At 36.8% G+C, this 20,221-nt stretch overlaps 1 protein-coding gene across 2 annotated transcripts in view; it reads left to right on the top strand.

Annotated features, from left to right (window-relative positions):
• The window catches only part of eng (endoglin), a 49,603-nt gene extending 37,637 nt beyond the window's left edge, over window positions 1–11,966 (top strand). Inside the window, exons 9-14 of one of the 2 annotated variants that reach the window (XM_088940453.1) lie at window positions 188–351; window positions 800–1,033; window positions 2,129–2,192; window positions 6,690–6,797; window positions 7,297–7,338; window positions 7,494–11,966. In XM_088940453.1, the coding sequence (XP_088796579.1) occupies window positions 188–351; window positions 800–1,033; window positions 2,129–2,192; window positions 6,690–6,797; window positions 7,297–7,338; window positions 7,494–7,615 (734 nt within the window). In that variant the 3' untranslated portion in view covers window positions 7,616–11,966. The remainder of the gene's footprint in view (window positions 1–187; window positions 352–799; window positions 1,034–2,128; window positions 2,193–6,689; window positions 6,798–7,296; window positions 7,339–7,493) is intronic. The other variant, XM_088940454.1, reaches the window with a different exon arrangement.
• Window positions 11,967–20,221: the final 8,255 nt, after the last annotated feature.

Raw genomic sequence — 20,221 nt, 5'->3', positions numbered from 1 at the left:
AAAATATCACTTCACAAAAAAATACAGTCTTGTTCTGATAGGTCTTTTATTTCTGAAAGTTATAATAATTAAAAGACTTAAAACCATTCAGCATTCTTATTTTATCGTATTATGCCGTTATTTAGTGGAGTGCTTACTATGTGGTTTGGCCTTAGGTCTCTCTAAACAGTACTTTCTGTGTACGCAGAGACAACATCACCAACTACAACCGTGAAGACTACCTCTGCAGCTACTAAGAACACTAATGATCAAAGGAAATCTTTATTAATGCAGCTGTACAACTCTCCAGATTACTGCTGTCCCATTGATCCAACAGAGAAAGTTTGGAGTGACAAGAGGATATATGCAGAGGTATGCTGTTGGTAAATTCTGTAGAATTACAAAAATACATTGATAGTTGAGAGGATGGAAAAATCTCAAGCACACTGACTACAAAGCATAAAAATGCAGATATCTGGATCAGAAGAGTAGCACAATAAAGTGTATTCTTTATATTTGATATATTATTGATAATAATTAAATGTTTCATACAGTTTAAAGAAGGTGGCCTTTTGAAGTTTTAGGTTTGAGTTTGGTATAAAAGTCTATTTTAGTCTAGTTTTAAAAGGGTATTCTATTAGGACAGTGTTTTCCTGGGAAATGATGTTTTTGTTATCAAAATGGTGTTACTATATGTTGGGTTTGTGTGCAGGCATTCCTTGAGTCTCCCATTTTATCATGAAATAGTATTTTGACAGTAAGACGTAAACATTTATCTAAACAAAAACAATTGACCAGATTCTCTCGTTGTCTTTTCTAGATAACAAGTGTGCAGCTGGGGGTTGTTTCTATGAAGGTATCAGTTTATAAGTGCTCAGTCCATGCAAAAGTTTCTTGGAATGTGGACAGAAGAATACCCTATCAGAACGAGAGCTGTCCCTCATATATCTGTCCCATAAACAAGACAAGGATCAGCTTCAGCTTACATGAAATTCCAAATCTGCCTGAAGTCAACTTGGAGCTGGAGTGTTTTACAAAACTGTGTTCTGAACAGGTTTGTGCTGCTTGTAGCTTACACCTTGCAATGTGTGCACAATACCCTGTGATTAAATCTCAGTTGGTTGAGTATCTTTTTCTCAGCTAAACCTCGCCTCTGTTTGTTAGCTTTTTACTGGCATGCTCGCTCATTTTTGTTTTGGGTGGGTGTGATAACCAAACGAGGTTTTATATGTGGTAAAAATAAGTGTGAAATTTACAGTAGAGAAATAAAGCAGATTCTATTTTCCAGATCCACTGTACTGTATATATATAGGGTTATTTTCTGTACGGTGCACACATTTTCAAAAAACCATTAAAATAATGTGCCTAATAATGACAGCAAATGAAATGACTTGTGTTTTCGTGACTGGGTCACTGAATATTCTTTAGTAACTTCTCCTGTTGTTGTGATGTTTTGATAGATGCCTCATAGATGAGTTAAATTGATTGAGAATCCTGTATTTTGCAGACTTTTGAAATACCAAACCTTGAGCTATCTGGCATGACACTCAAAGAACCAATTGAAATTGCTCAGAGAACCATTTCAAACTAAAAATGGAGCTGTAGTTACAAAATGTGCTTTTTTTTCTCCACACACAATTGTGGGAGCAGCATACCTGTGTGGTTAAGAGCCCACTCTTTCTACCCTCTTTGTTACATTGCAATAGTTTCAGCTCACACTGTCTTGGTATGTTAAATGCATGCACCATAAAATTCAATGCATTGCTAGAAATATTTAGATTTGGAATCGAAAGTATTGATATTTATAGTAATCGCAAGTATGTTCATTAAAACTGTTTATTTTGCTTACAGTACATCCCTTTCTCACTCACTCATAATTCTGTTTTATTGCATATTGGACATGTATCAGTTTGCCATTATTTGGTTTCATGATATCTTGAATGTATTCTCTAGCAGAACTGCTGGCATTTTCAAAAGTGTTTGAACAGGCCTGCTAATTTCATAAGCAGCCAGTACATTGCATTCTATAGTGCAAATGTTGAGGACAAGGTTTGTTTTATTTGGGGAGCTCAGTTGGTAACTGAGAGAGAATTAAAGTATCCTTTCACATTGATGATATACTGTAACCTTTACCTCTTTTGTCATCTAGCATTGTGCCGAAGGAGGAAGTGTGAAGACGAGCCTGGAAGTTAGAAAATCATGTTCACAATCTCGTAAGTAAGATTTGTAGCGTAGGAACTTTGCAACAACGGGTTCTAATCGCAGACAAGTCAAGCTCCAATTGAACTGTCACGGAAAAAGGAAAAAAATACACGTGCATGTAAACATGGCTTTGCCATTTCTACTTTGAAAGCCGATTCCTGTTTTCCTGTTTTTTACTTTTTTAATTTTATGTCTTTGTTTTGCCTCTTTGGATGGCAAGAAATGCACGTAACCACAGAAAGCACATGACAAAGTCCTGGTAGTCAAAGCCTCTGTCAGGCTGCTCACTCAGTTCGGCCTTGACTACGCCTACAGAATATGGTGGAGGCAGCCATGTTGCCATAGCAATGAGGTCGGGAGGTCTTGTCGGGAGTTTTTACTGTGGGGGGGCAGGGACAAGGTGGGGCCTGACCCTGAGGAAGGTCTGTGGCCTGACCTCATGGCTGCAATCAGCAATGATGAGCCTGTGGGGGATTAATTGTATCTGAGGCCTGGAATATAGCCAGCCCAAACACAGACCTCCGCACTATTGTCACCGCTACACAAAGAGGGGAAGGTGTTGTTCTTCAAAGGCAAGTTATCTCAACTATCAGACAAGCAGCATGACACTACATTCCTCTGAAATGTCAAACAGGGCCAATAGGAAGGGCTGTTTGTGCTCTAGTGATCTTATTTTTCTGAATAAGTCCAAGAATATTTGGCAGTCGTCTTCAGGAATTTTTTTTTTTTCTGTCTTCCTACCTATTATATCAGTCAGTATGCTGCAACACCTGAGGAAACTTCAGGAATAAGATTAACATTGTACTGCAATTGGTATTGGTATTAAAAAAATATTTAAGGGGACTAACTAAGGGGGACTTGAGATTGAAATGGAAGATATTGTGAATGAGTGCATTCATGCCCAGCTTCTTAGAACAAAGAGGGAATGTGACTGAATTGATCTGATCTTTTCAAGTGAAAATGGTACACGTAAAATAAAAAAAAAACATTCTCAGTTTCAGAATGTCAGAGTTAAGGCATCAAAGGAACAAGGCAAATAAATTATTGTCATAACCGGACACAGTATCTAGACACTCTTGTTCAATTAGTTAAAAATTAGTTAGTCATTGATAAATCACAAATAAATTGTAAATTAAATAAATACAAAGCAATTCCATATCGGATTTAAGACTTTTCTACCATTTGCAATAACATTACATAGTATATCAGAAAGATGTGTCTTTTCAGATACAGTGCCTTGCAAAAGTTTTCAGACTCTTCCTATGGTGTTCCATTTTGTGAAATTGTTTAAAACTTAATATATTATTACAACATTGAATGATCTTACTAAAGAATTCTAAGGGCAAGATAAATTGCAATAAATGTCAGCAAAACCTATGGAGAAAAAATCTGAACTATGTTAATTACATAGGCATTCCAAATCATGAGTTTACAGTAATATACTGTATGGAGAAAGCACCATTGACAGCAATTACAGCCGAAGGTCTTTTCTGGTAAATCTCTACCAATTTAGTACAGCTTATGGTATGATTTATACCCATTCATCTTGGCAGATTTCAAGTTGTGCAGGGATTTATGTGTAATGTAATTTTGTGCATTTAATTATTTTCGTTTTGCCACAGCAAAGAGTTTGATTACTTATGCAATACTGTCTGTTCCATTTTTATTTCATGTTCATTATTTACATCTTTCTTTTTGTTTTGTTTTTTGGTTTTGTGTGGAGTAGATTGTTCATATAACAAGTATTAAATACTACTTCAATGTGTCATGACTGCTTGCTTTTAAGCAACAAAACCCTGTTCAAGGATCTGTTGAAAGTTTGTATGCCTTATGATTGAAAAATCACAAATGTAATCCTGATTCATAAAAAGTACAACAAAACACAACCAGGGTGATACAGACCAATCATCCTTACCTCACCCTGGACAAAATATGTTACCAAAGCCCAGGGCAGGAGAAATGTAGCAGTAAAATTATTTTTCACGTTATCTTACATAATTACTAAAGAGAGTAGCTGAGGGACATGGGTATTGGCAGAAGTGGAGACTGATGCCAACACGAACAGAAAGAGTTTCCTGTCATTACATGGCAGGCAACTTAATATTGACATCAATAACCCTTTGCTGTTCTGCCCAAGTTAATGTTAGGTCTGCCAAGTTACACTGCTAAGCAGAGCCAATTTTCTCCTGATTGCGTGGGCAGTTTTTTTTGGGAAAGTTCACTTCCATGTGAGACTAATCACAAAGCTTCAGTTTCACTTATTTAAACTGAACACTTTAAGACTGTTAATCTAATATCAAAATGCTCAGCTGAAAGAAAAAATCACTAAAATATGCAAAATAGTAAAAAAAAACACAGAGAGGGCCTGTTGGCTTTTGTTTTTTAAAAAATTTCAAACGGGGTAGTATCAAATCAGATACTTTCGAACCAATGAGTTCCCTCACTCTGAAGAGACCAGAAAAAAAGCATCTCAAATTATTTTGGAGGAATTGAAACGGAGAGGTGGACAACATTTTTTCATTCAACCTATAACCACTATTATCGTAGGATTTTTTTTTAAAGAAAATGATTATATTAGCTTTAAAAACATTACTATTAGTGCATTTTGCTTGGGCTTAAATTTAAAAAAACTATGAAATCATGATTAAAGAAATAAAATAAAAGGGCCGGTCTCTTATTTTTGAAGTATTTTGAAGTATAATTTAGGTAGTATTTTTGTTTTATCCTTTTCCATTCGTCCAATTTTCATGGAATTTTCACGGCATGCCTTACTGTAATAGCATCCTGCTGTTGCTGAGAATTCATTTCAAATACAGTGGCATGTAGAGTACTCAGCTTTTCCAAGAGGAGCTACTATCAGTTTGAATTCGAATATTTTCCATTGAAGGTGTTTAAAGGCTTGTCTGTGACAACAAAAGTGTGGAGGCAGCAGCAGCAGCTGGAATGACCGAAGGCCACAGGCCTGCGTGCACTGTTTGGATAGTGGTGTCTGTAGCTTTGATTTTCAGGAGCTCCAGCACCACTCCACTTTCCTTCCTGTTTGGGATGTCTCTCTGGGGCCTGGGGTTCAGGTTTTCAATCCATGCTCTATTTTCCTTCCCCCTGACACCGCGCTGTACTTCCTCCCACCTGGGTTATTGTACATCCTGCTTCTGTTTGCTCAGCTTCAGCGACGGTGCACGAAAACAAAGAAATTAAAAACTGTTTTTTTGGCTCATTTTGAAATGGGCTCCTCTGGAGCACAGAGAGACTGAGCCACAGGGTACATCCTGATCTTGCAGACGGGGAGAAAGTCAGGCCTACTGTGTCGGCTGCATGGCTGTGTCAGAGTGCGCCGATTGTTGGAGCAAGCATGAACATCCGTTTATCGAATTTGTTTTTGGCAGACCATTGTGAAATTCAAAGCACATCAAAGGCGTGACTGAAAGGCTGACTGAAGCACTATAGTTATGATCTGAATTGAACTTAGCACTGGAGACTTATTCACAATGTTAATTGTGAATAAAACATTCATTTGCACACGCTTGTAAATTGTTAGATGTGAGAACTTAAATGAACTATCAAAACTTTGCAAATTAAGCCAGTGAGTCTGAAGGAGAGACTTCAAGAAGAAAAAAAGGAAAGGAAATGAATGCTAAACTTTAAGAATTTGATTGTTTGCTACAGTATTTTGTGACAGTTTGGTTGCACCACACCACCATTTCTTGATAGAATTAATCCCTGTTTGTCAACAGCGATGATCCTATTCATGCTGCAGGAAACAACGACAAAAAAACAATTCTTATTTCTTAAATATGACATCTGAAGTAAAATCTAAAAGTCTGCAAAGAGCACTCCAAGAAAAACAGTTTTCCCTCATGTTTAGAGAAAAACATGGAGTAGTACATTACTGGCATAAGATAGGAGGGAGGTCATGAGGCCAATATAAAAGGTGTAAACAATTTAATTAACGTCGCCATTGAGAAAGACTACAGGATGCCCAGTGCCTGACTGGTTTCCTATAGACAGCTTTCAAGTGGACTGTTCTTGTGCCAGTAAATCTGTGCGCGTTTGAATAGAAATGATGCTTGCCGACATGTCAGCATTCCGGTTTTTGCAGTTTTCAGTTTGGCACTCTACACTTTGAAATGCTTTGAGTTTTACTTTTTACAGAGCTTGTACTGTACCAAAATAAATGAAATTGTATAGGCTCTTGGTCGATCTGTGGAATATGCGCACAAGAATGAACTGAAGCAGTGCTGATGAAATTGTTTGAGCATGTTCATTAGTAAAAAATGCTAGGAGATGGATGGATATCTGGTCAGTTCAACTCCCTTTCTCGGGCTTCTTGTACAAGAATTTTAGACATCTTTGCACTGAGACATTCATAAAGGCCTGTTTGGAGGGTTCATGGCAAATCTGTCAGTACATAATAAAAGCTCGAACTTTTAAATGAAGTGCTGTGCTGTATGTAAATAGGTCCTGAGAGGCTCTCTCATAATTCACCTGCTTGTGTCTGTGTGTTTCAGAGCTGTGCTACGAATTTGAGCTATCAGCTGTCCTGGGGATAGCCTTTGGAGGTTTCCTCATTGGTGTTCTTCTCATTGGGGCTCTGTGGTTCATCAAGACGCACACTGGTGAGAATCACTTTTATTCTGTATACTGTACATCTCTTTCAGTTCACTTTCATCACAAAACCTTATTTCAAGTTACTATGTCTGTGCATTGTATACAGTAGCAATATTCAAACATTATGCTATTTTCTTTTGTCTTTTGCATTTTTCTGTTTTACTGAATTCAAATGAAGTTGCCTTTTTGTCCTTTAAAAGTGACCGAAAGACTGTGATTTACATTTTAAGATTTAATTGGATTAATTAATACATTTCGCTTGCTATGATGAGCTGGGATGTTTGAGGACCATTGTCCATGTTCAATTATTAACATACTTTTAAGGAGAGTTTAAAAGGAAATGTAGCCAAAAGTTGTATCTTTATAAGAATTGTTTTACTACATTAGAAGATTAATTAGAAGGCCATAGTTTAGGGAGAATGGTCAGAATTGGTAAAGCTATTATGCCTCTCTCTAAAAGACACATATTTAATATGGATCAAATGTAATGTTTTTTTTTCCCCCCAGGATACTCCTCTGGGCTGGATGTTGGATCAACCCATCTTTCAGGTAATAACTTGTTCATTTTTGTTCACGCTTTCCAAATCCATTGCTGGTACACTAACTCATAACGCAGACTACACAACAACGGTTCTCATAGGAGGAGATGTAAGCCAGGGTAAGTCTGTAAAAACAATTGGGGCTTCTTTTTTTTCCCCTCACAGGTTGTCCTTGTTCTCTGGTCAAACGGCAGCCAGTTCCCACCAACACATTGCCTTCGGAGAACAGCAGTGCGAACCCCAGTATTGGCAGCACCCAGAGCACCCCCACCAGCAGCATGGCTTAGGAGAAACTCAGGACCAACATTTGCAAGCACAAGAAGGTTCTGAAATGGTGGCTTTCTTTTTATCTTTGTGACAGTGTAAAGAACTTCACAGTTAACCACCTCCCTGAACCCACTGGTGAGGGGGAGGGAGGGACCAAAGAGAAGACAGGATAATCCAGACTGTTACTTCCCAGCATCCGCGTGCCACTCTGGGGAAAGCAGAGTCTGAATTCAATGGAGACTCAACTTACAGCAACAGGAAAAACAAAGCATATCCCTCAAGCACTAACAGGAAATTCATCGCATTCTTTCAATAAACTGTCTAGCACCAACGACAGCACAGTAATGATCCAGAAAAGACAAAAGATATGCTTTTTAGAACATTATTAGAGACTTTGTTTGCCTTGTTGGCTGCAATAGCAGTACTTCTGCAGTATAAGCACCAAATTTTTAACGCTGCCTAACAGGAAGTCAGCTTCGGCTGCCAGCTTTTTTATCTAACAACAGAAGACCTCCATATCTTTTTATTAAAGAGTATAAAAGATAAGATGAGTGATAGCCACACCTACAATAGATTTTTGAATCATCCCTCAGCTAATTGTTGTATGTTTATTTTAATAAGAAGCAAAGAGGAATTTGACTTTGAGTTTAGAAATGTGTAGAAATGGCTACCTCTATATTCATGGAATTTACCTACAGTTAATGTAAAGTGTATGTTTGGCTTTGACTGTAACTAGGTCAGAATGCAGGCCTTGTGGACAAGTAAAATTTCTCTTCTGTGGCCGAATCGTCTTTTTGTGCATTTTATGCAAGTTGGATAACATCTTAACCTTCTTAAGCATGTGACCATTTAAATCCTCAAGTTTATCAGTTCCTTCAGTGGAAATCAGTGCAATATTCTCAAGAAATGGCACATCACTTCCAAAGTGAACTGTTGTCATTGGAATAATATGCAATTGGTTTGGGGCCAATTCGTTTTACCAGAGGTCTATGTTCCAGTGAATGTAGGAGATTTGAAGTAGAAGACCAACTCTGCAGTTGCGTTAAAGGAACTGTTAAAGCTTCTTGATTTATCTGAACCCAGTAAAAATGTACATCTCTGCATAAATGTGTAGCTTGTTGTATTTAAATCGAATTATTTGCACAGGAATGAGATTTAGACTGGGTGTAGTTCTGGTGATGCAGAAAACTCAGGCTATTGTTCCAAAATGTAGAGGCCACTTGAAGATTAAGTTATTTGCAAAGTGATCCTGCAGCTGAAAGGCAGTGGACCTGGAACAGTGGGAGTCCTTACAAATGACATTTCCCCCTTTGACCTTTGTCTCCGTTTCAGAATCCTTACCAATATATTATTCTTCCCCCTCTAATGTTATATGTACAACATTTTTTAAAAGAAAAGAACAAAACTCTTCCAAACATTTCCAAATAAGCTTTTTAATTGACCTTTATGATAATTTATTACAAATGGCATAATTTATTCTTTTTTATTTTAGAAAAGAATATACTGTATGATAGTGTATTGGTGGGGCAGCGCAATTGTAAATAAATTATTTTAAATGCATAAAACACAGTTTTGATGTGAAAACACAACATGTTTTACTCAGACCAGTTAATACATATATAGAAAATACAGTATATAGCAGAAACAATGCTCCTGAACCATAATTTTCTTTTTTTTTAAAAATCCTAGCCAAGTACTGTATATGTAGTGTGAAAATGACATATAGAATCAATGAATTAAAAAATTAATGTAGCTACTTTTGTATTTAATATGACATTTCCTAATGTCATGTTTTTGTGTTGGGTGACTTAAAGAAATTTGTGTGCTTGTGTGTGTGGGAGTGTGAATGAGAGAAACAGAGCACATTGTAGGTGAACAGGCAAGCGGGAAAATGCCACTTGATACTGTGCAATATCTTTAATATGTACTCTTATGTTTGTGCTTTGTCCATACAATGCATGTTAAAGTCTATGATGTTTCTGTTTCCTCCTTATAAAGTTTTCATACGAAAGTGACATGGCCTAGCAAAACACAGTTTTGGATTTGTTAATACATCTCAGTCATTCCAAAAAGCCGACATTTCAGTTTTGCATTTTGTTCTCCTGAAATGCTATCAAAGAATGCAGTAAATTTATCTGTGACCTTTCATATGCTTTAGTAAACAAATGGGTATCTTCTTATAACACATGGGGTTTGACACAAATATCTCATGAGAACTTCCTCTTAAACTCAGTCTCACTGCACAAGGGAATGTAGCAGTATCTCTTAACTCAGTGATGCATGACACAGGTCCTCAAAGGCTGAAATCCAGGAAGGTTTATAGTCCTCTTTAAATCATAAAGAGACCAATTCTTTTTTGGAAGTTTGAAAGTGTTCCTGTTAAGCTGATCATTATTTCAGTTTAGTGGAATGAAAATGGGAAGGCACTGTAGCAGATGACAACTGGAGATGTAGACTACTGTCTCAGCTATCTTGTTAGAGCTAACATTGTTTTGCCTTCTTGATTAGCAGGGAACAGGACCTGTAATACAGCAACCAACAGTTTTGCGAGTCAAGTGAGGCAATTTTTTTTAAGTACAGAGCATTCTGGATACTTCTCTCATGTTGTACATGATGATGACCTTTTCAGTATGTTTTTGCAGACGATAAAAGGTTGACTTTTACTGAGAATTAAAGCTGGCTTTGGGTTGTGTTGCTTTTCTTTTGAGTAGGTTGAAATCTGTCGGGATAAAACAAACAAAAAAGGGGGGACTATGTGACTGCAATATCGTGAGAGTGCGAACGACTCATAGGGAAAGTATGTCAGAGAATCTGGAGTTTGTAAATGTGGCCTTATCCCTTATTCTATCAGTTGTTTTCTCAAGCAACACAAGCAGAAATTTACCATCATGATAGGAAAGAATGCAGAGAAAACAACAAAGTTGTTCTTAAAAGGCCCTCTTTATATCTTGTGTCTGAAATTGCAGAAACTGGTCCTGTATCCCTGCTGTATCTTCTGCACTAGGCAGGTCTTGCAAAATTTGAATTCAGACCTTTTATTAAACACGAGCCGTGCTTATCTTAAATGAAAGGCTCTTGCTGATGCTTGTTTCCCAGTGTCATCGCAGTGCCATAAATGAAATGCTGTGCTTGTGCATGCTGGTAGGACAATCATTTTCAAGGTGCTTTAATCAAGATCGGCTTGTTGCCTGATTATAGTTTTCCATGCAATTTCATAGCTGTGTGGCACTGTAAGAACCTGCCAGTAACCTGTGCAAAATTGAGCATATTCAGTCAGTCTGTTGCAGCACTGAAATGCTGTTCTCACTGTGAGAAAATGTCATACTGTGAGACCTGTGATGCTGTGACCTCAATACACAGCAGAAATAATGCAGCACTGAAGCTCTGTAGTACTGAGAGCAATTGTCAACAGGGGAATGCAAATGTCCTCAAACAAAATGTTATTCACTCTACCAAAACCAGGTTCTTTGCAGTTTAATTCTTTACATTGAACTGCAAATGTTACTGACATATCTCAATCATTAAGGGAGCCACAGTCAATATTTTTTATCTTTAGTACTGTTGCAGCGAATTGCAACTTTTGAACTCAGGTTTTTTCCAACTAAAACTGACATCTTGAGGCTTAATCTGAAAGAGCCTGGTTTGGGAAGAGGGAGGCTATACACAAAATAAGCTTTTTACTTGTCCAGTGCAATTCTGGAGTCCCCAGGATCAAATATGAATGTCTGATCTCATGTTTCAAGCAGCCCCAGAAATCAAATAAGTTGTTCTTAAATAGCTGAAGATATCAGTTACTTGATATAGCAGTAATATATTTTACATTTTTTAACTACAGTATATTAGTAGACTACTGCCTACTGATATACTGTAGCCTACACAGGTTAGGAGTTTATTCATTGTAACACAAAACAGAAGTTCTCTAAAGCCCCTGTTAAAGAATCTAATTAAAGGGAATTTTCAAAAGAAAGGATTACAATACAATCCAATAGAATACAATACAAGTGAAATGTCGGTAATCTATTAAATTATTGAAAGGTAATTTTAAGATATCGCTTTTTGGGGAATTGTGTCATGAATTTAACCAGAGTCTTTTAAATATCTACAGTAGGAAGACAACCAGAAACTGCAGGTGAAAATATATTTTATTTTATATGCATTTCTAGCTTTGACTGTATCGATTAAGTCAAATATTTGTTCTGGAATATAGTACCTTTCATTATGAGAGCCACACTGAGTGTGATATGTTTTCTTTGTGTCATTTGTAATCTTACAAGTCGTCCTATTTCAAAACATTGTTTATATTTTTAACCTCTCTTATATAGATTTGTATATTAACAGTTAAATAAAAAGAATTTGGTATAACACAAAAAAGGGTGTGGAACTTTTTTCAAGACATGACAGCAGTCACATCTACTCCTTGTCGCCTGATCTCATTGTATCTGGAATGGTAAGCAAGGCTGGGCCTAATCAGTACTGGGATGGGAGAAAGAAAACCAGATTGCTGATGCTGGAAGATGGTATGCCTCCAGCTGGCCTTGAGATTCCTAACCAGCTCCCTAGCGTGCCGACCATTGTTCAGATGAGTCCCCGATATACTTCGAACTGCTTCAGTGAACAGTGTCGCTGTTCATTAAACCAGGTGTTTTAACACTGAATCTTGGCTAAATTACATTGTGGGCTTGTACAATGTGGCCTCAATGGAGTTTCCCCTTAATTGAAAATGGTGAGCAGTTTTGCACTTCTTCAGCTGATCTAGCGTGAGGCTGCTGGTGTGTTATAACTGCCACAGTACATATCACCAAACTGGGTGCTGAATTTCAGTGGTGGATGAAGGGGGATCCTCTACTATATGTGAAGCACTTTGAGACAAAAAGTGCTGCATAACTATAACAAATCATTATAATTTGATAACATCTGATTGGCCTCCATTCTTATTTTTTTTCTGTATGGACTAAAAAATATTCACAAATGCCATTGGTTTCAGAAATTCTCATATTACATACTTGTAAAAATGAAAAACAAGTCTATAGAATCACAATCATATAACCATTTTGTAAATCCCGGTTAATGAAAAGACAATACTGCCCTCTATTAGCAGAACAAAATTGAATGACATTAATGTGAACTGATGGGAGGCTTGAAATTATATAAATAAAACAATAAATGTAGGTTTTTTAATTAATAGAAAAGAGCAATAATGAACTTGTCATTTTGGAAGTATAGTTTTACTAATTAACCAGTAAAATATGTTTATACTAAGAATAAGTAAGTTCCTTTTTTTGAACCTGTGAACAGTAATGTACAAGTCAGTTCAATAATTATTAAGAGAATCAATCGTCAGGAAAAAAATGATCCCCCCAAAACTTCACTTTTCAGAACACAGAGCAGTATTAAAAAAATGCTTATGTCAATGCCAGTAATTACAGGGGGAAAAAACACAACCGGAAAAAAAATAAAGTAACATAGCACAGGAATGTGTGCAAAATGTTAAATGTCAAAGGTTAAATCATCATTCAACATACCAAATACTTTTCTGACCCTTTGTATCATTGCTAAAAAAAAATAATCTTGCAAAAATGCCTGGATAGTACAGGACCCTCTCGCAAAGAATGGATTAATTTTATCATAGGTTAAATCTGAAAAGAGGAAAAAATAATATAAGCATGTACTGTACTGTATGAGGCCCATTAGATGGATATTTGAATCGCACCGGATCTCGGTAATATGTAGGAGACTGATCTTTTTTCTTCGCCTCAGAATTGTTTTCTTCACCTCTTATCCTTGCTTTGGCAAGATCTTTTTTTCACTATATGTCCCTTTTTTTAGTGTTCCTTTTCCGTGTATTGGAAGGCAGCTCACACAAATCACAACAAAGAGGGAACATAAATGAAGAGGAGAGAGGAAAATAGTGTATATGGAAATTAATGGAAAAGGTCATGAAAAAATATATGAGAGAGAAAGTAGCAACGAAAAAGTAACGAAGGAATCGTCCACGCTTGGGGGTGGTGGAGGAAAAATAGAGAAGAAAAATACCTGTCATTATAAAAACTAACAGTTACAAATTTGAGAAGGCTGATTGGCCCAGTGTGCCTGTCTGGTGTCTAGATAATTGATCGCAGTATCTCATTCAGCTGATTCTTAAAACACATCAGCGTATCAGCTTCAACAAATGTTTTGATAACTTGTTCCCAGTGTTGTCCTACAGTCCTCTGCAAGTTATTTATATATTATCATAGATATTTTGTAGTAAAGCACTTAATCTTTACAGAAATCTAATTGTATAAAAATATTATACTGTATATATAAAAAAAGAGATTGAATTCCACATTCATATTCTCTTTTGTAATTTCAGAACATAAATAGCTTTAGAGGTTATTATAAAATAACATTACAAAGAACCCATATAAGATTGTTTTCACACCCCGAAGAAGGCTCCACAACCGAAACGTGTTTCCTTTCTTCTCTTTTCAGCATGGAATACACTTTTAATTGTTCCTTTGCAGCCTACACATGCTGAATCAGCACTCACCAGCACTATGGGGATTAAAAAAACAATAATTACACAAAACAAGGGTTTATTAACAGAATCTATGCAAACAATGAACTCAAGAGTCTTAATAAAGGAAAATGAAGCATGTACTGTATAAGGTATCGTTAAGACATACTGTAGATAGTAATTGATCTATTATGATGATAATTAAACTATAGTAATAACCTTATTATCATTTTCCTCAGGAATTAGCCCTAAACAAATGTGCACTTCAGTAACAATTAAGAAACAAGACCTTCACCCCTTTGATGATCAGTCCCAGAGTTCTATATACTGTAAATATGTTTTTTTTAGAAAATACTGCAAAGAACTGTTTTTCAGAATTACATTGCTGGTTCATACCAATGAACAATTTTGAGTTTGAATAGTTTCGGTGGTTTACAAAGCCTTTTGTGTGAAGATACAGGATTGTGCACAACTTTTCTGTGGTCTTGTCTGCCATCTTGTGGTCATGTTGATCTAGCGAGTAGAAACAGTATACTTTGTATATTTCAGTTGTCACACACTTATGAAAAATGTATCAATAATTAGTTTCAAAGTCAAATCATTGGATTTCTTCAGAAAACAAAACAGTGAAGCTCAAATTGCAGTACTATGTGGAAGTGCTTGTAATTCCCTCCAAATAAAAACATAAACAATTTATTCAAAGACTGCATCAGTGTTTTCTACTATTATAACAACAACTTTGAATGTTACTTATACAACATAGATTGGGTGTGAATAAACCAAGCTTTTTGCGTACACGTAGCAATACTTAATTCACGTTAATTAGAATTTTTAAAAACATGATCACAGCAACTCAAGGTAAACTACACATAAGCAGCCAATATGAAGTGTTGAAGTAAACAGGTGAGATGAAACTTAAAACATTTTACAAAAAAACATAAAACACAATTATCCAGCAGCGTATAGCAGCACTAAATCAATATTTTCTTTGTTGCAACCATGATAGCCCTTCATTAAACGTTAGTAGGATGTCTCCTGCCCTGTCTTACTCACTCCGTGCTCTGTGCTGGAAGCAGCCACCTCTCAACTAGTAACAAAAACAACAGCAATTATCCAGTTTACGCAAGCGTTGCACTTTTTAAAAAGTGCATAAAGCAAAAGTAATCGGAAAAATACTCAAATAAACACTTGAAAAAAAAGGAAAATGTAGAGGAGTCAGGACCTCTTTGCACAGTTCACAAAAACTGTGTCCTCATTTTGTAGAAACCTCTAGATCTCTGGCATTGGTTTTAACAAGTATGGGTATTCTCCAGAGGTTTGCAAGCCCTGGCTCTTCTGATCCTCTGAGCTGAGAGTCATTCTGAGAAGTGTTTTTATCAGAAATAAAAAGAAGAGCAGGGAAGAAGAGTTTATGCAGTTTTGGCATGCCTTGAGAATCTCTGATATTACTAATAATCGGTGGCTGCACCTGTGGCTCGTAGGTTGCCGGTTCAAATCCTGCAGCTGGCAGAGGAGTCCTACTCCGTTGGACCCCTGAGCAAGGCCCTTAACCCCAACTGCTCCAGGAGTGCTGTACAATGGCTGACCGTACGCTCTGAACCCAGGCTCTCTCCCTGTCTGTATGTCTCATGGAGAGCAAGCTGGGGTATGCGAAAAGACAAATTCCTAATGCAAGAAATTGTATAGGGTTAATAAAGTGATGTTAATAAATGCTTACACATACTGCCAGTGTAAGACCTGTATTACTGCCAGGTCCGGTAGTGAAACATGAGAAGTAGTAGAGTACAGTAGCAAATACCGTACTTTTTGTCCATGGCTTTTTCCAGCAATCGCTTCAGACAAGTGTAGTACCCAGAGGCTGAAGAACTGCTATCGTTATACCCATCCATAAAAGGGTCCATACTAACAGACCAATAAGCCTGACTCCTGTTGAATGAAAGGGTCTATGTTTTATTGATGTTTTTAGCTATGTTTTATTCTGGATTATGGGAACAACTATTAGAGGTAAGAGGACTGCCTATATCGGTATATAGATAATATATATATATATCCTAATATCCTAGGAGAGAAGTCAACATGGAATTGTTCAATTGTACTGTAGGTCTTGAGTAATGAACATGTTATATTTCTTTGAACAAGCAACATCAGTAAACAAGACACACAAGGCATATTAAATTGTGTATTTACATTTTCAGAAGGATTTTGGTGAGTTTCCTTGTAAACGATTAATTCTCAAATTGTATTGTACTGAGACATGCAAGTATTTGGATTGAGAAATAGTAATTAAACAGAAAATGGAGGATGTAGATAAGTGTTGAATACTCAGATGAGGGTAATGTACTTTAATAGAATACCACAGGGATCTGTAATAGGGCCAGTGCTCTTCTTCATTTATATCAATGATCTCTATTCTGACATATTAAATAAACTAGTCAGGGGTGCAGAGACCAAATTAGCAGGATTAGGAAAAACACTCTAGAAGCAGCAAAAATTGAAAATAGATCAAATTTAAGCCTGATGACATTTTATGTAGAAAAGTGCAGGGTTTTGCATGCACAAAGAAAAAACAAGCTATAAATACAGGCAATGCTCATCTTTATTCCATTCATCATAAACAATGTGCAGAAGCAATTAAAAACGTAAACAAAATATTAGGATATTCTGTATACTTACAGAATTGTGTAATGTAGACGTAAGGCTTTGTTTAGGATGTTGTGTACAATTTTGGCAACCATGATACAAAAACGACATTGCTGTTCTAGAATCCGCCCAGAGAAGAGAAACATATATATTTTTACTGAAATATTTTCCACAAAAGATGAATGGATTTGATTTAATTGTAACATAGACCTAATGTTCAAGTGTGTATTGCTCTAGCAGAATGTGTTTACTTAGAAATACTGCCTTTTTACAGTATTTTTATTTCTGGGAAATTCCTAACTGCAAAGCGTAGCTTTTGTTTTCTGATGAGGACACCACCCATATTACTTTTTTCAGCATTTTGTCTGTACGTGCCTTCAGAACACGCACAGAAGCAAGTTGTCGCAGCTCAATAATTGTATCTACTGAAAACCCTGAAATAACAGATAACAACGGCCTGCACCCAAGCCGTAAAACATAATACTCCTCATTACATTGCAAATGATTTATAATCGCTCACGAGGCTCAGTCACCAAAGGCTGGTAAAACTGTCAGGTGCTGGGAAAGTCACCTTCATGGCCCCAGTCTGTCCAGAACATGGACCATCAATTCATCACCAGCTATAGAGAGCCATAATCACCACAAACGCACTGCAGTGCATAAGTGGGGGGCTGCCCCCCCTTCATTTTCACAATATACTCAGCACATAAAGGTGTAAAGAATGTATTTATAAAGCTGTCAGCTCAAGGTCTACAGCATTTAAAAAGGACACAGTGTATAAAGCTGGAAAATAAAGCGCAGGTGCTTCATACTTACATTAGCAAAGTCGCACTGCCAGGAAGTGACCCTGAACTTATTTTAATAGACTTCCTTCCTGCTTACGGACACATCATAGACGCTGAAATACAGTGACATTTTAGCAGTTTTTATTCTAAAATATAATGCATCTTTTATTAGCAGAAATAGTACTGTGCGGTGCAAATATGTTTTTTTTTAATCCTGTGCCTTCACCCTACACTAAAATATTGTGGCACATAGATAATTCAGGCCTTCAAGCTTATCCCGTTCTATAATCCTATTTGTTTTTTTTTTACTGAATTACCATGTGAAAATGTTGGCTGATAATAAAAAAGTATTTCATACTGTACAAATTGTGCAAACTGACCAGAAATCTAACTTCTAACTGCACGCATAGTAATGTAAATTGTTAAAGGCCCTTAACAAATACGTTTGTATATACAGTACCTTGCTGGGAGCTGATCTAGTACCAGACATTCAGAATTGGTAGACTCGTCCATCATTAAACAACCACTTTAGTTACCAGTACTCGCTAAAATGATCGATATACTGTATATAACAAAAATAGCTATGTATATGAGCCAGCTAAAATGATCTCCAAGCTTGTAGTTCGTTCTTCGATTTTCATATTGTTGTCTTAACAGAAGTTATAAGGGGGTTATGGTGTAGAATAACATTTTGAATGCATAATTTGTAAAAATTACATTGAGAATTTGGAACATTTGATGCGCATTACGCACACACGTTATTGATATCAATAAGGTGTGTGCACAAAGGGTTTTATTCTGTCTCTCCACAAGATTAACTAACATCATAATTTTTAAATAAAGTCAAATTTATTGTACAAATATACTATAGAGATCATACAAATTTATTTCTCCACATAACTACTTTCTAAAACATTTAAACGTAAACAGAAAAGTAAATAAAAAGTTTTAAAAGAAACCTTACGTAATGTGCACACAAATGGTTTTCACCAAGCTGCCTCCACAAAACGGACACAACATTCTACTGTCGTGGTGTTTATAAGATTTTAGACAATTCGCAAAAACGTCTCACCAAGGCCTCACATGTGCACTCCACTTAACGCTGCCCTCTCAGCTAACAGCAGATGTTACGGTATGAACTATTTCCTTTTTGAGCACATTTTCATGTGTGCACTCTTTTGTGTGTGCACCCATTTGTGTTTGTGTTGCCGGTTTTTGTTTGTGCACTCTTTTTGTTTATGTTGTTTCGTTTTTTGTTGTGTGTACTCATTTTTGTTTTACTGCTTTGCACTGCTGCGCCACCGTAGTTTCGTCTACGAGCAGACATTTTCGGAATTTTGCATGCACCAATACGAACGAGGGTTGTCTGTATTAAGAAGTTTGTGCGGTATTTTATTTTACTCAGAATGCATGATACTCGGTCTTTTTTCTCCTTTAAAACTGCTACTGAGAATGATAAAAACATAGTTTAATCGATAACAGTAAGTTACGTAGAACAAATTGAGAGAAAATTAACAACTGGGATAGAAAATTCAGTCAAATGCTTTCTGTGCTTTATTGCTCTACTATAGCTGTAACAAGATGCAGATTGCAAAACAATTTACTTAAAGGCATCGCTGCAAGTTCTAAGATTTTAAATGGGTTTCAATTTGCCAAACGGGCTATTTTGTGAAACATTCTGGATATGGTTGACGGTCGCATATAGTCTCCAATTTCAGCCATTGAACTCAGTGCCGTTTTCAGTGTTGTCATTAACTTCTCAGTAGTGGCAACTCTCACCAGTTCCTTGTTCAACTGACAGCCTGATCCTGGCACTGTCTGTTTTCCTTCCACTTCTTAATGATCAACTTCACCATGCTCAAAGGATCTTTAGAATGTTTTTCATTCCCTTCTTCTGATCCATGCTTTTCATATACTTTATCCCTGACCTGATTTGAAAGCTCCTAAGTCTTCTTCATTGAATATTTGCTTTAAATTCAACCTGAACAAGGAACCTCACAAGGACAGATGTCTTTTTTTCTGAAATCACAAGAAGCCGCATTATTACAGACACAGGCCATTCAGCCAACGGCTTGTTAAGGTTATTTTTGCACCTAAGTGTATTTGTTTTTTCTCAGCAGTAAAAGGGTTTGCATTTTCCATTGTTTCATATGAAAGGTGGTTTCTTTCACATTCCCACTTCAAAGTGCTGGAAAGGCAAGCTTTAAAGCCACAAAATGCGACAACTCTGCCAGTGCCGTACTTTTGAAAACCACTGTACGGCACGTCTAATCCAATTGCCGATGCAGGCCTGACAATGAGAGTCAGAGACAAAATATGGACTGAGGAAAAGAGGAAAAAATACCGCAGGGAGAAAAAGAAATCATGAAGGGCTGCTGCACACCTAAATCTCTGCCACTCTCTCTGCAGCTATTAAGCAGAGTAGGTGTCATTTAGATCACCATCCTGCCAGCGGAAGAAACAGCCCCTGATAAGCTAGGGCCTAGAGATGGATCATTTTTCCTGTTCAAATGTCACAAAGCTGTCTGAATGAGAAAGTGCTGCTGTGAACTTCTTGATAAATTACAGAGTGCACTGAAGCCTCCTCAGCTTGGGGTCATCGAACCTTTGCTCTCTTTAGTGCCTGTGACTGTTAATGACTAGGCAGTGGCTCTTCATAACCAGTTATTAATTATGAAAAGACAAAGGGCAGAGAAAGTTTTCAC

This window comes from Atractosteus spatula, chromosome 23, assembly GCF_055471065.1.
Source record: "Atractosteus spatula isolate fAtrSpa1 chromosome 23, fAtrSpa1.hap1, whole genome shotgun sequence".
NCBI classification, from domain to species: Eukaryota; Metazoa; Chordata; class Actinopteri; order Semionotiformes; family Lepisosteidae; genus Atractosteus; species Atractosteus spatula.
This window is presented reverse-complemented; position numbering and strand designations above follow the sequence as displayed.